General features: G+C 47.6%; 1 protein-coding gene across 3 annotated transcripts in view; it reads left to right on the forward strand.

Annotated features, from left to right (window-relative positions):
* MIPEP (mitochondrial intermediate peptidase) overlaps positions 1–12,224 on the forward strand; it is a 163,805-nt gene that overhangs the window by 135,947 nt on the left and 15,634 nt on the right. For 2 of the 3 annotated variants that reach the window (XM_058689855.1, XM_058689846.1), the window contains one exon: positions 1,834–1,907. The exons of the other annotated variant lie outside the window; for it this stretch is intronic. In XM_058689855.1, the coding sequence (XP_058545838.1) occupies positions 1,834–1,907 (74 nt within the window). The remainder of the gene's footprint in view (positions 1–1,833; positions 1,908–12,224) is intronic. 3 annotated transcript variants of the gene reach the window in all.

Consider the following 12,224-nt stretch of genomic DNA (forward strand, 5'->3'; position numbering starts at 1 on the left):
ATACCTGTCAGGCAGCCGTGGATGATGACAGGTGTCTTCACCGCTTTCATGTGGTTGAAGATGAATGGCACCTTGGATTTTCGGAGTGCCCTAAAATTTCCGTATGGCGCGTTAGTTTGCATTCACGGTTGTCCTGGCAGAGCACGTACTTCTTACGAGAGGACACTGAGGCTCGGAGAGGGCAAGTGGTTTGTCCGAGGCCTCACAGTTCAGACTGGAGTGAGCTGATAAAACAGGTCTGCTGATTCCTAGCCCCCTCCCCGTCTCCTGCCCAACTCCAGCTTTTCATGCAGCTCGATGCAGGTTGGGATTTTCTTAGCATCTAATAATCACATTCAGTTCCAAAGTCTTTGGAACTTGAGTCTGATGTCATAGAATGTTGAAATGTTTTGCAGCTTCGTAGCCACATGTTCTTTTGTCTCCTGCCTTTTGCATGCTGCAGACATTCGGTCTGCTTTTCGGATTTTGTTATTTTCAAAAGACCGAAAGCCAAAATTGACTATAATAAATCATTTCGGGGAATTACGATTCTTCACTGGAGATTTCTATAAACAGGCAAAATATTACCTTGTTTAAAGGAACTGCACTTTACTAGAAGACCACATACTATTAAGTACATATATTTCTTGCATTTATATCTCGTTTATGTGTGCATTCTTGCCTAGACATGTAGTCTGCCACACTTTTATAGACATGTAAAAGTAAGCTAGTAAAAATACTCATAGGGCTAGAAAATTTCTTACCTATGTCAAAAGATCCTTTTTGATCCCACTCCTGAAAAAATCACCAGACTGGATGCCTCACCAGAAAGCCAGGGGCCAGGAGGAGGTACACCCCTCCCCCAGGCCAGAGGTCAGGCAGGGCCTCTCAGCCACCCTGTCCCCTCCCTGGGTGGGCCCAGCCTTCTGTCCATGTTTCCTAATTCAGGACACGCTTTGCCTTAGCACCCACTTCGTGTTTGACATCAACCTATGTTGGATACTGTGACACTATCAGAAATTCTGATTAGAAACCACGTTTGCAAAATTGCCCGTATGCAAAGATGCTCCAGAAATAGTGCAATGAAAACATCATGATTTATGTAACTTAGGTCATCATGGGTGTCAGTCATCTGGCATTAAACGAATTGCATTTTCCATAATACACAAAAGTAGCTATAAAGAGCCTTGTGTCCGGGTGCCATTAAGTTGGAGAATTTCTATCTATAAAAGTTCTCCAAAATCTGCCTGCACGTATCATCACAGACGGTGTTCCCTGCAGAGTCCAGCAGACAGAGCATCGGAAGATACAGACGGGCCGTTCCGAACTTTGCCCTTTCCACCTGTATACTCAAGAGTCAGTTTCCTGTTCCATTAGCTGTTACCCTAAGCCAAGGTCTCCGGGTGTAATTAACCCTCTCCTGCCAGCTTTTTCTCCTTCGCTTTTATTTCACAGTCTTATTTTTTCTCTCTCTGTTTCATCTCAGCATAAATAATTCCAAAACCTCACTTTAAGATAATCCCAAAGACGATGGAGAATAGGATAGCTTCCACTTAGTAGATGATCCATAAACGAAATAATCCTTTCTTTGAAGAGAGATTGCTTGCTGTGAAACAAAGCTAAAAATACACTTCTTTTACAGTAAATATTTCACACCTAGTTTGACTTTATTAGAGTAATTCAAAAATTGGAAGTCGATGTTTAGAAGCAGGAAAATCGAGGGCTGAGCTATCTCATGGTGGCGGCTTTTCCGTCAACGTGGCTTCACTTGGAGAAACTAAGACACGGGTGACCGGGGGCTGGGCGGGCTGCCCGTGTCAGTGCCTGTAACGGTCTCTTCTTCTCCCCCACCAGGACGGCAGGAGAGCGCTATCGCAGGGAGATGCTGGCACACGGCGGGGGCAAGGAACCGATGCTCATGGTGCAAGGTAAAACAAAACGAGGATTGGTAACTCTGCTGTGCGACCTTCTTTCTTTCAGGGTTTTGTGGGTTGTATATATTTTAAATTATAATATAATTTAACGTTGCCATACAACGTTATATTAGTTTCAGGTGCACAGCACGGTGATCGGGCAGGTCTGTACATTATGCCAGGGTCAGCAGCATATTGTTGCTGCCATGGGTCACTGAACACTGTTATTACAGTATTATTGACTGTACTCCCTATGCTGTACTTTCCATCTCTGTGACTTATTTATTTGATAACTGGCAGCTGGTACCTCAGTCCCCTTCCTCGATTTCGCCCATCCCCTCACCACCCTCCCGTTTTATGGGTTAGGTTTTAATATTAGCTCTTGGAGTTATGTTTTTGCACCATCTATACTGAAAGCTGTTTCATATTTCCTCCATACATTTTTTTTTTTTGCCTTTAGAGGTGATGCGTCAGCTGTGTCCTTTGTTCTGAGCATGTATCTAGTTCATTGTATCCCAAACAAATTAATTTTTAGTTACTGTGATGTATTTAGATGCCAGGATAAAATTTCAGGTTTTAACTTTTAAAATGTAGGAAATTTATAAATTTGTCATAAATTATCAAAAAAATTGGTTTTAATAGGTCCCAGTGTATTTCTTTAGCTTAAAGAAGTCCTGTAAGCTTTCTCTGAAAGCTTAGCCATGCCTTTGCTAGAAATTCCAAGGCATTTGTTTTACCCATTGAAAAATTAGAACCTAAGTAAATCTCTTTGAGGTACTACAGTGCTTGTTGTCTTATGTAATTTGGGAGGTTCGTTTTTTCATTTAAGTATTTGCACTGAAAATTTAATTGTAAATGGAAGTGACCATCGTGGTTTTTCATAAAATGTTCTCACAAATATTTTAAGGAACATGCGAATGTTCTTGGATCTCAATGTATTGACAATTTTATTTGCAGCTGATCTCCCTAACTAGCTGATAAAAATTGCTTTTAGGAAATACCATCCAGTATTGGAGAAATATGGTCGCAGTGGGTCTGACGTCAAGGTTTCCTTGCCTAGATCTGTTCGGTCTAACGCCTGTTGCGGGTGTTCGCGGAGCCCCAGGTCCTTCCCTTCAGCTGTGTGTTCAGCGGGTACTTGCTGAGCGCTCACTCTGCCCGGGGCACCGCTGTGGTTGTGTGTTGTGTTGCCCTGTGCGGAGGGCAGGAGCGGAAGAGGCGAAGACGACCATCGGGTCCGTGTGCGGCTCGCGCTCCTCCAGCTCTGCCGGGAGGGGGCGCTCTTGTGGGCACAATCCGCCCAATGCCACCGCGGGTTGAGAAAACAAATCTGCCCGCCTGCAAAGCCTGCAGTTTCATGGGGCCCCGCCGAACCAGAGATGACAAAAGCCCACCACAGCCACGCTTTGCTCTTCCATCAGTGCACTGCCCTCGGAGCCGTCCTGCGGTGCAGAGGGCACACTGATGGCGCCTCAGTTCCCACTTGAGCCTTACTGGCCCTTCGTGAACTGTGCCACATCTAGGGACTGGTTTAAAATGGTTTGCATGCGTTGGTTGATGCAATCTTCTAGCAACCCTAGGAGGTGGGAATGATCGTTATTCCCATTTCACCGAGGCTGAAACAGGTCAGTCCTTGGTCCATGTTAGAGGCAGTGAGTCGAACAGTCAGGATTTGAACCTGTGACTTCTGGCTGCAGAGACCGAGGCCGTCGGCAGTCTGTGCTGTTTCACGTGTTTGCAGAACACGACACTGGGGTGAGGGTCTCCTACGGACCCACGTGAAAGGCAGATGACTTGGCTCGTGATAGTAAGCAACCAAGAGGTTAAATTGTGTGCTTGTAGCCGGTAGCTTGTGCTCCTGCACGAAAAGCCCACTGTGCTCCAAGAAGATATGCTGCAGGATGGCTTTCTCCCGTAGATTTTCTGTTCTGTATACTCTCCCAGTAGCCGTGCTCAGCTTCTCCTTTTTGAGACCAAGGCCTAAATGGTGTCTGCACATAAATATTAGCTTCCATATGGTTCCATCAAAGGGGGAAAAAAAAGTAAATCCTTTTCTGTGTTTGTCTTTTGGCTGGTGTGTTGGTCTACCCTGCCTCCAGGAATGTTGTAAGAAACCTCTCTAAAAATTCTGCTCTTTATATGAAATGTCATTGTGTTAAGAAACCTAATATTTTCCACACTGGAATTCGCACACTTGGGAGACAAAAACAAGATTGTGGTTCAAACCAGGGATGAGAAAGTGTTCGGATTCCAGTTAACACCAACAATAGAATGGTTCTGCTTTTAAACCTCAATATTTTTCTTAATGTGGTTCTGTCTGATCTCATTAATTCACATGGTTTGTTACATGTCAAAGATGAATGGGGGACGTGTGGAGAAGTTACGCCTGTCGTCGCTTTATAGGGTTGGATTTGTAAGACAAGACCAGCAGTGGCTTCTCATTTTCTTGTATGCAGCCAGCCTGTACCCCAAAACAGAATGTCTTAGGGGATGGCTCATAGCCGAACACTAGGGTACCCCTAGGAGTAGCGATTGGTGAAATTGTTAAGAGTTGCAATATAAAAGCTTAAATGATCTGGGAGGCATTATTCCTGTTTGGAAGTGTAATTTTTACCAGGTGTTTATTAAATATGTTATTTAACTACTTACTAGGTCAACGTAAAGAGTTATATTAAGTAGCAAAAGATGAGAACACCTCCCTTCAAATTACGTTCCTCCCTGGCCAAATGACAACTTTGTTAACCTCCTTACTTTAAGACTTCTATGGCGGATGAACTTTAGGCCATTCCTTCGAGTCAGAATACCTCTGCCTCGTACTGATGCTCTCCGAATGATACCTAGTCACAGAAATCAAATACGTCATGCTTTTGACCTTTGAATAATAAAAACCACACAGGTGAGCTGTGTTTAGAATGAGTCGTCATCAGCTCTGAATCCCTTGACCTTTTCTGGGCCCACTGACGGATGAGCCTCCTTGTGGCCAGAGCCCGGCCTGAAGGAAGTCCCAGAGAACACAACATTCCTCTTTCTTGTCTCCCACTGGTCACCCCCCGCCCCCCATTCATCAGCTAAAGGGTGCTGCCACGCAGCCCTGTCCCGGTGCTGACTCTAGCCCGAGGGAGTGGCTGTCGCCCGATAGAGTCAGGGACTCTATCCCTGACTGAGGGAGCCCCACGGGGAAATAAATCCCAAGTCGTGCAACCGTGGCAACAGGAGCCTTTGGTAGAGTCCGAGCCCATAGTTGTTTCCTCTCAACACTCCAAACACCATTTGAAAACAACTTGGTGGTTAAATAGTAGTTAAAACGACATGTCCCCCCTCGGGGAAGAAAAGAGGTCACATGGTAACCACAGCCTACTGTAGTAGGATGTGCTCTTGCTGGCTCTGGCTTCCAGGAGAAAGTCACTTCCCCTCCCTCGGTATGTCCTTACCTGCCTTTAAACACATCCATGGCACATGCAAAGATACAGGTTATAAGCACAGCATTCGTTTACTTAACACCCCCCCCCCCGCCCCCCGCCACTCAACCGTTTGGCAACACCTGATGGAAACCAACTTTCTTAATTGCCAAGAATTCCGGGCTGAGCTTGAACTCTTTGTATTCAGTTGCCGGTGGTGAGTTTTTCTCCCCTTCTTGCCATACGCTACCCCCACCCGCCAGTGTTTTTTTGGTTTATGTTAAGTACCCCATTTCTGAGCAATAAGAACACGTCAAGGTTTTGCCGGAAAGAAACGATGATAACGTGATATTTTCATTCATTTTCTTATTTTTCAAAGCCTAGACTAGAATGCTTCGAAGGGTGCCGTGGGTTCAGTGTCTGTCACAACCGTTGCAGAAAATGTACGGGTTGCTAGAACGCAAACATGCAGGAAGGCTTGTGAGTAGCAAGGGAGTGCCGTTTTGTACCCACTGGGCAGCACGATCGTGTCGTACCACACCAGACACGAGGGTGGAATGATTCAGCCCCGCGGGATAGAAGTTGCGTGATTTCAGCAGTCTGTGAATGACGGAGGGAGTCCTCACGCGTAGCTTCCTCTGCACGCCGTCTGTCTGTGTTTTATGTCCTCTACGAGCTTGGGTGAATGGCCCCTGTTAAGTTTTTAGGTTCAGATTTATCATTCCGATGATCAGGAAAAACAACAACAGCAGCAACTAACATTTGCAGAAACTGCTACGTGCCGATACCTTCCGCTGTGCTGCCCGATTTAGTCCCCAAAGCGTAGGTCAGATGGTCCCCATTTTTACAGATAATGAAACCGTCAAGAGTTCATTCTCTCTCTGTGCCGCCTCTCCTCCCGACTCCCACGTCTTCCTCGGTTGACCTCTAAATTCTGACTTGAGATCGAGCTGGTCCTTAGAACATGGGAGATGTAAGTGGAGTGAGCCCTGAGGCCTGCACGATCCCCAGGAGTCTGCGGTTTGTTGTTTCTAACCTCACATCCTAACTGTTCCCCTTGACATCGGAGAGGCCTGCCTGCCATCCAGCCATCAGCAATAAGATTTCCCTTCATCTATTTTTGTAGGAGCTCCTTTAGACTTTTGTGGTAAAGCTATCAACTTAGTTTATAATCATTCTGAGTCATGGTGGTTCCGAGAGAAAGGTCCCCGCCGCAGCCCAGTGAGCTCGATGCCCAGTAAGTGTCGTGTTTCTGCCTCTGGTTAGAGCACTCCCTGTGCTCTACCCTTCAACCTTTGCACCAAGAATTTTGCGGGGGGAAGGAAAGGTTAAAGTCCAAGACTTTCGCATTCCAGGAGGCTGTTGCGAACACTCAACCACTTTACTTCTGTGCTTGTTGCCAGAGGAGAAACTCTTAGCTTCATTTTTATGTCTCTGTGGTCAAAAGCCGTCATGCCAGTAGAGACACAAAGTATTAACCTGGCAGAGTTTTTAAAAGGACCAAACATCAGAGAAGACTGAAAGAATTACTAGGTAAATGAGCCTACTCTCAGTGGCACTCCCTTCAGTTTGTTTTTCTGTGTTGCCAAACTGACTCCTGGAACCCAAGTCTAGGAGCCCACAGGGCCTCACTTGAAGCTGATGAAAATCATAATACCTTACGTTTCTGCCGAGCGTTATGGTTTTCCAGGCACATTCATTTTTGCCATAATTATCCTGTGTCATCTATTCTAACTTATTACATATCATTTTTGTCCAAGAAAAAAACCCAGAGAATTGTGGTCTCTATTCCAAAAGGTCATCCCTGTGCCCCGAGGAGATTCATGCAAACCATCTATGGTGATGATTCCTCTTTTCTTTAAAAACCATCTTGGTCCTAGTAGCTGTGCACACAGCCGGCTTTCAGATCTCGGTTTCACGCCAACTCACAGCAAGGCTCCTTGGAGAGATGGTTGATTCCAGGGCTGAGTGTAAAGCACGAGCCAGAAGCTCCAGGAAATAAGAAAGTGCCCAGAAACACACCCAAGGAGGGGTGTGTATGTCAAAGGGAGGCGAACTGAAAAGAGGTCCCAGTGGCCAAAGTTGTGACAATTTGAGCAACTGAGTAAATAAGGCAGTTACTAGGACATGACAGAAAGTATAGAAGTTCTGCCTTTGAGTTCGCAGTGATGTAAATGATTGAATAAATAAACGGGGAGAATAAACAAACCTCCCGTGCAGAAGCATTTCAACAATGTATGCAGATAGATGCTCCGCTCTCCAGGAAACGGATCGTAAGTTACGTGTGAATGTGCAGGGTGGTTTCCTTCCAAGGGAATGCAGTATGGAAAGGGGCGGGAGAAATTACAGGAACTTTCTAGAGGAGAAGCTGAGAAACACTCCCCCGGTCGGGTGTTCCAGGTCAGCATCGACAGCGAAGCCATGTTGATAGGATGTGCCCTTGATATGATGTTCGAGAAAGACTCTTCACCTCTGTGGGCTTCCTTCCCAAACCCGTCACCCAAACTGAGGGACAGAGTACAAAATACCCAAACGGCCCACCTCAAAAGTGTCAAGGTCAGGGAATTGAAGAGACTTTCAAGGTGTGCAGGGGAAGCTAAGCAGGGGTGACGGGCTACGTGCGGTGTGGCGTCCTGGATGGGACCTTGGGGCAGAACAAGGACATTAGGTAGAAACGAAGGGAAAGTGAGTAAATGCCGACTTTAGTTAACAGCCGTGAAGGAATATCGGTTAACTAGTTGTGACGCCCGTGCCCAACCAAGGGAAGACGGTAACAGTGGAGGAGACGCACCGACCGACTGGGGCAGGTGTGTGGGAACTCTCTATCCTCACAATTCTTCAGTAAATGTAAAACTATCCTAAAATTACCAGTACACGAACAAGCCTCTTTGGTAAGCTTTCAGGTAATGACGCTGCTGCTCGCGGTGTCCCCTCCCTGCTCCCCAACTCCATTTGCCGTATTTTTCTGCTCTCCTGCCACTGTCACCTTGGGGGGAGGTGCGGGGGGGAGCCCATGGGGACCATTGGAGGAGGGGCTGCTTGGCACAGCGTGCGGTCAGGGGAAATGGGCATCACGCGGGCATTGTAGATGCTGTGAAGGACTTCTGGCATTTACTCTGAGGACCAGAGAAAGCACCGACAGTGTTTGCAAGGCAGGTAGTGACAAGATCAGGTTTCTGGTTTCCGGTATCCGCCGCCTGCTGACGAGGGGCCGCCTGGTTCGAAGAGGCCCCTTGTTGGCAGTAATCCTGGTGAGAGTCGAGGACGACCAGCCTGGGAGAGTAGGCAGTCGGGATGAGAAGAGGTTTTCTGATTTAAGACCATTTATGAAGTAAGAGCCGCTGGCCGTGGAATCGATTCTGTGTGGAAGTGAGGAAGTGGGCGGGATGCCAGAGATGATTCCCAAGTTCCCAACTTTGGCCGCAGGAGAGGTGGCCGTGCCCTTGAGAGCGCAGGGGACCCACTGATGAGAGCAGTGGAGCCGTGGCTGACTGCAGTGTAAGGCATCGGGAAGCCTACGGGATGGCGCCTGGGGGGCCCAGTCAGTTAAGCGTCCGGCTCTTGGAATCGATCGGCTCTGGTCGTGACCTCGCGGTTTCGTGGGCTCGAGCCCCACGTCGGGCTCTGCACTGACAGCCAGAGCCTGCTTGGGATTCTGCCTCTCTCCCTCTCTCTCCGCCCCTATCGCACTTGTGCTGTCTCTCTGTCTCTCCCAAAACACATCCATAAACTTTAAAGAAAGGTAACGGGAGAAACACAGGCCCGACAAGCAGCCCCGCTGCCCTGGAGCAGCTCGGCGCACGTGTGGAACTCGGCGCTAGAAGCTCCCAAGTCCAGGGGATTCAATTCCAGGATTACCGCAGGGACCCGGTGTCCAGACGCCCCTCTTGCTTAGCAGGAGGCTTTCCCGTCGGCTGTTTGTGCGAAACGAGCATGACGGCCGCTGGGAGCAGTAAGCGCTGTGTGTCGGCCGAAGTAGACCTGACACGCAAAAGCCAGGAGGCTACAGAGGCCGTCACTGTTTGACGCTCGCTTGACTGCTTTCCCCTGTTGTCCAAACGCATCCACGCTGACTTCGAGAGGGGAGGCATTTTGCATCGTTTTGTGGAACTAAAAACCAGTTGTGGTTCCTGCTTGCAGTTCTAATCGTGCCGTCTGGTGAATCCCTGAACGTCGCCGTGCCTGGCACAAAGCTGGCAGGCCGAACGCTGTGGGAGAATGAACGGATGTACGGGCACGCTGGATGCTTACTCCCGAGTTGTTGTCGCCGTCGTTGTTGTTGTAAATATGCCTCTTTGCTTTCTGTGTTTCTAATTAAGTGGGATTTTCAAGGGAGAGATTCACACGCGCCAGGTGCTGCCTGACTTAGCTGACGTCTGTGTCCCCTGGGCGTGTAGGGGCTCAGGGTGAAGAAATGCCAGGACGTGCTCGCAAGACGTGCGCTGTGGCCGACGAGTGCCCACCCCAGAGTGTGTTTTCCATTTGTGGCTTGTAAGGAAAGCCCTCAGATATATGAAATATTGAAAGGTAAGGCGATTTAAAACGACCGGCATGCCAGGCAAAACTATGCTGTTTGAAGTAAACCAGATGAATTTGCATGGGTTGCTCAGATGTTTAAAAATACAGATCCTTATTTCCCTCTTGATGTCAGGAAGGCCTTCCCTGTCTCTCCGTACCTCCTTTCTGTGCTTTGGTGTGTCTTTTTTTTTTTTTTCCCATGGCACGTACTTACTCCCTGACATAACGTGTAACGTATTATTTCATTTCTCGGTTTGTCGTCTGCGCTCTCGCATAAACTCTAAGCCCCGTCAGAGGAGAGGGACTGATGTTTGCACCTGCCATGTCTCCAGTGCCTGCAACAGGCACTCGGTAAGGATACGTTAAATGAGCAAATACATAAATTCTGAAATATGCTGAAAAGGTGAACTATTTCTTGTGCCATAAAAAAGTGGGGACTGTTAGAAAGGGGACAGGGTTTTATTCGCCTTGTCTGCGAAGTTTTATATCACAGAGATATTCCTAAGGGTTTTATGGGCCCAAATATTTTTGCGAAAGCTCTTTTCTAACATAAAAGAGAAAGACGGGCAGTGAAAGTTTCATCCCCTGCTTGCTCAGCGTCTCCCTCTCTGATTTCGTGTCACCGTGTCTGCCCAGCTGTCCGGATATCAGGTTTGCTTTGTCAGTCCTGCCACTCTTTCTAGCTTCCACCTGCCCCACCGGCCGTACCCACACCGGGACCCTAGCTTCACTGGCCTCAATCCTTTTTTGATCAAAGAGCCTTCGTCGGGAGGGAGAAGGGAGCCACGGCTCCTAAGAGACCTCCATCCATTTGGCTACTCGTCATATCTGTGTTCCTCGTAGAGCTTTTCCGCTATGCACTACGTATATTTATTATACCACATAACCGGTGTTCTACAAGGTTAGAAGAAAATAGATCCTACCTTGTGCTTTATAATTCCCATAATGCACGACCAAGTCAGTCTGGTGAATTAGTAGTGATTTAAGAAACAGGCATTAAAGTGGAATGTGTTTCCACTACCGTGGGAGGTCAGAGATAAATTCCGCAACTTGATTTACGGCAGAAAGTAGTGGGCTTTGTTATACGAGGTGAGTCAACTCTTGGGGCTTCATTAAAGTAGGGCCAACTCGAAGTAAAACTCTCCCTGGGAACAGGGGGGTCCCAGAGGCCTTGGCCTTCACCACCACCTCCCTCCGACGTCTCTCCCTCCTGACAGCCACCTTGTGTGTGTTGGCACCCAGGCCCCTTTGCTTTTAGCCACACAACCCCCGTAGCGTAAGACTGAGGAGCTGTCCCAGTACAGTCTTTCGTGAAAATGTATTATTTTAATATCCTTAGGGTGGTGACCAGTAAGCAATCGGACAGAATGAAAGGAAGTGTTGTTCGTTGTTGATGATGTTACTTCACTCAAGCTCAGTGAATATTTACTGAATATTGCTAAGCAGGCACTTGAGGGACACAGAAATAAACCAGTAAGCTAACTGCAGACCCGGGAGCATCCTGTCAGATTTACAGGAAGGCGCCCTCTGGGAGGTGGAGTTGTAGACAGGCGCCCACGCTGGGGCTGTGCAGCCTGCACTGGGACACAAGGCTGGGGGCCTGCAGGGTTCCTGGGCTTCTGCCACTCCCGCCCCCCACCCTCCCGCCGGCCGGCTACCTGCATACCGGGCACCGACCGGCCAGCCAGGTGAGGTGGCCCGGGAGGGGATATGCTGAAGGTGTAAACACAAGTAGGTGTGACACGATGCTGACCCTCAGCTCTCTCCACACCTGTCGTGTTAATGGGCAGCACGTCTGGGGATCCGCAGCCTGATTTCACCAGATGCTCTCATGCAAAATATACTGAGTCTATTCCTGGAGCATTTTATAACGATCAGAGGCACCCACCCTTGGAATAGACACTCAGATGCTCTTTGCGTGTAAAAATACAAGGTCAGCGTTCCAGTGAAACAGTTAAACAAAAGAGAAGATATGTAGGTGTTGTAGATGGAATGCCTTCACGGAAAGAGTGGGGTTTTTTTCTTTTTTTTTACTTTCTAAATAAATTGACTTTGGAGCACCAGGAATAAGTCATTCCTGTGGGTTACAGTGTTTTGTTAACGTATCAGGCAGATAACTGCATACTATCATACTAGAAACTGATGAGCATTTTGTATAACTTTTACAGTGTAGGGTAATAGAAACCACATGACATATTGATCTCTTTACACCGATAAAAAGAAGTCAGCCTTTACCAGGAAATGACAGATCTTTTCTTCTGCAAAACTTAACCCAGAAGTATCTCCTATCCTTGGATTTTTCCCCATTTGTCAGTGTTCCAATGACTGAATTCAGCAACATAATTTTTTGCTAGCAAAGAGGATGAAAAGCCTCTGGGGAAGTAACTTTTAAATAGAATTTTAACTTTTTTCAGGA

The sequence above is a fragment of the Neofelis nebulosa genome, chromosome 1 (assembly GCF_028018385.1).
Source record: "Neofelis nebulosa isolate mNeoNeb1 chromosome 1, mNeoNeb1.pri, whole genome shotgun sequence".
Classification (NCBI taxonomy): Eukaryota; Metazoa; Chordata; class Mammalia; order Carnivora; family Felidae; genus Neofelis; species Neofelis nebulosa.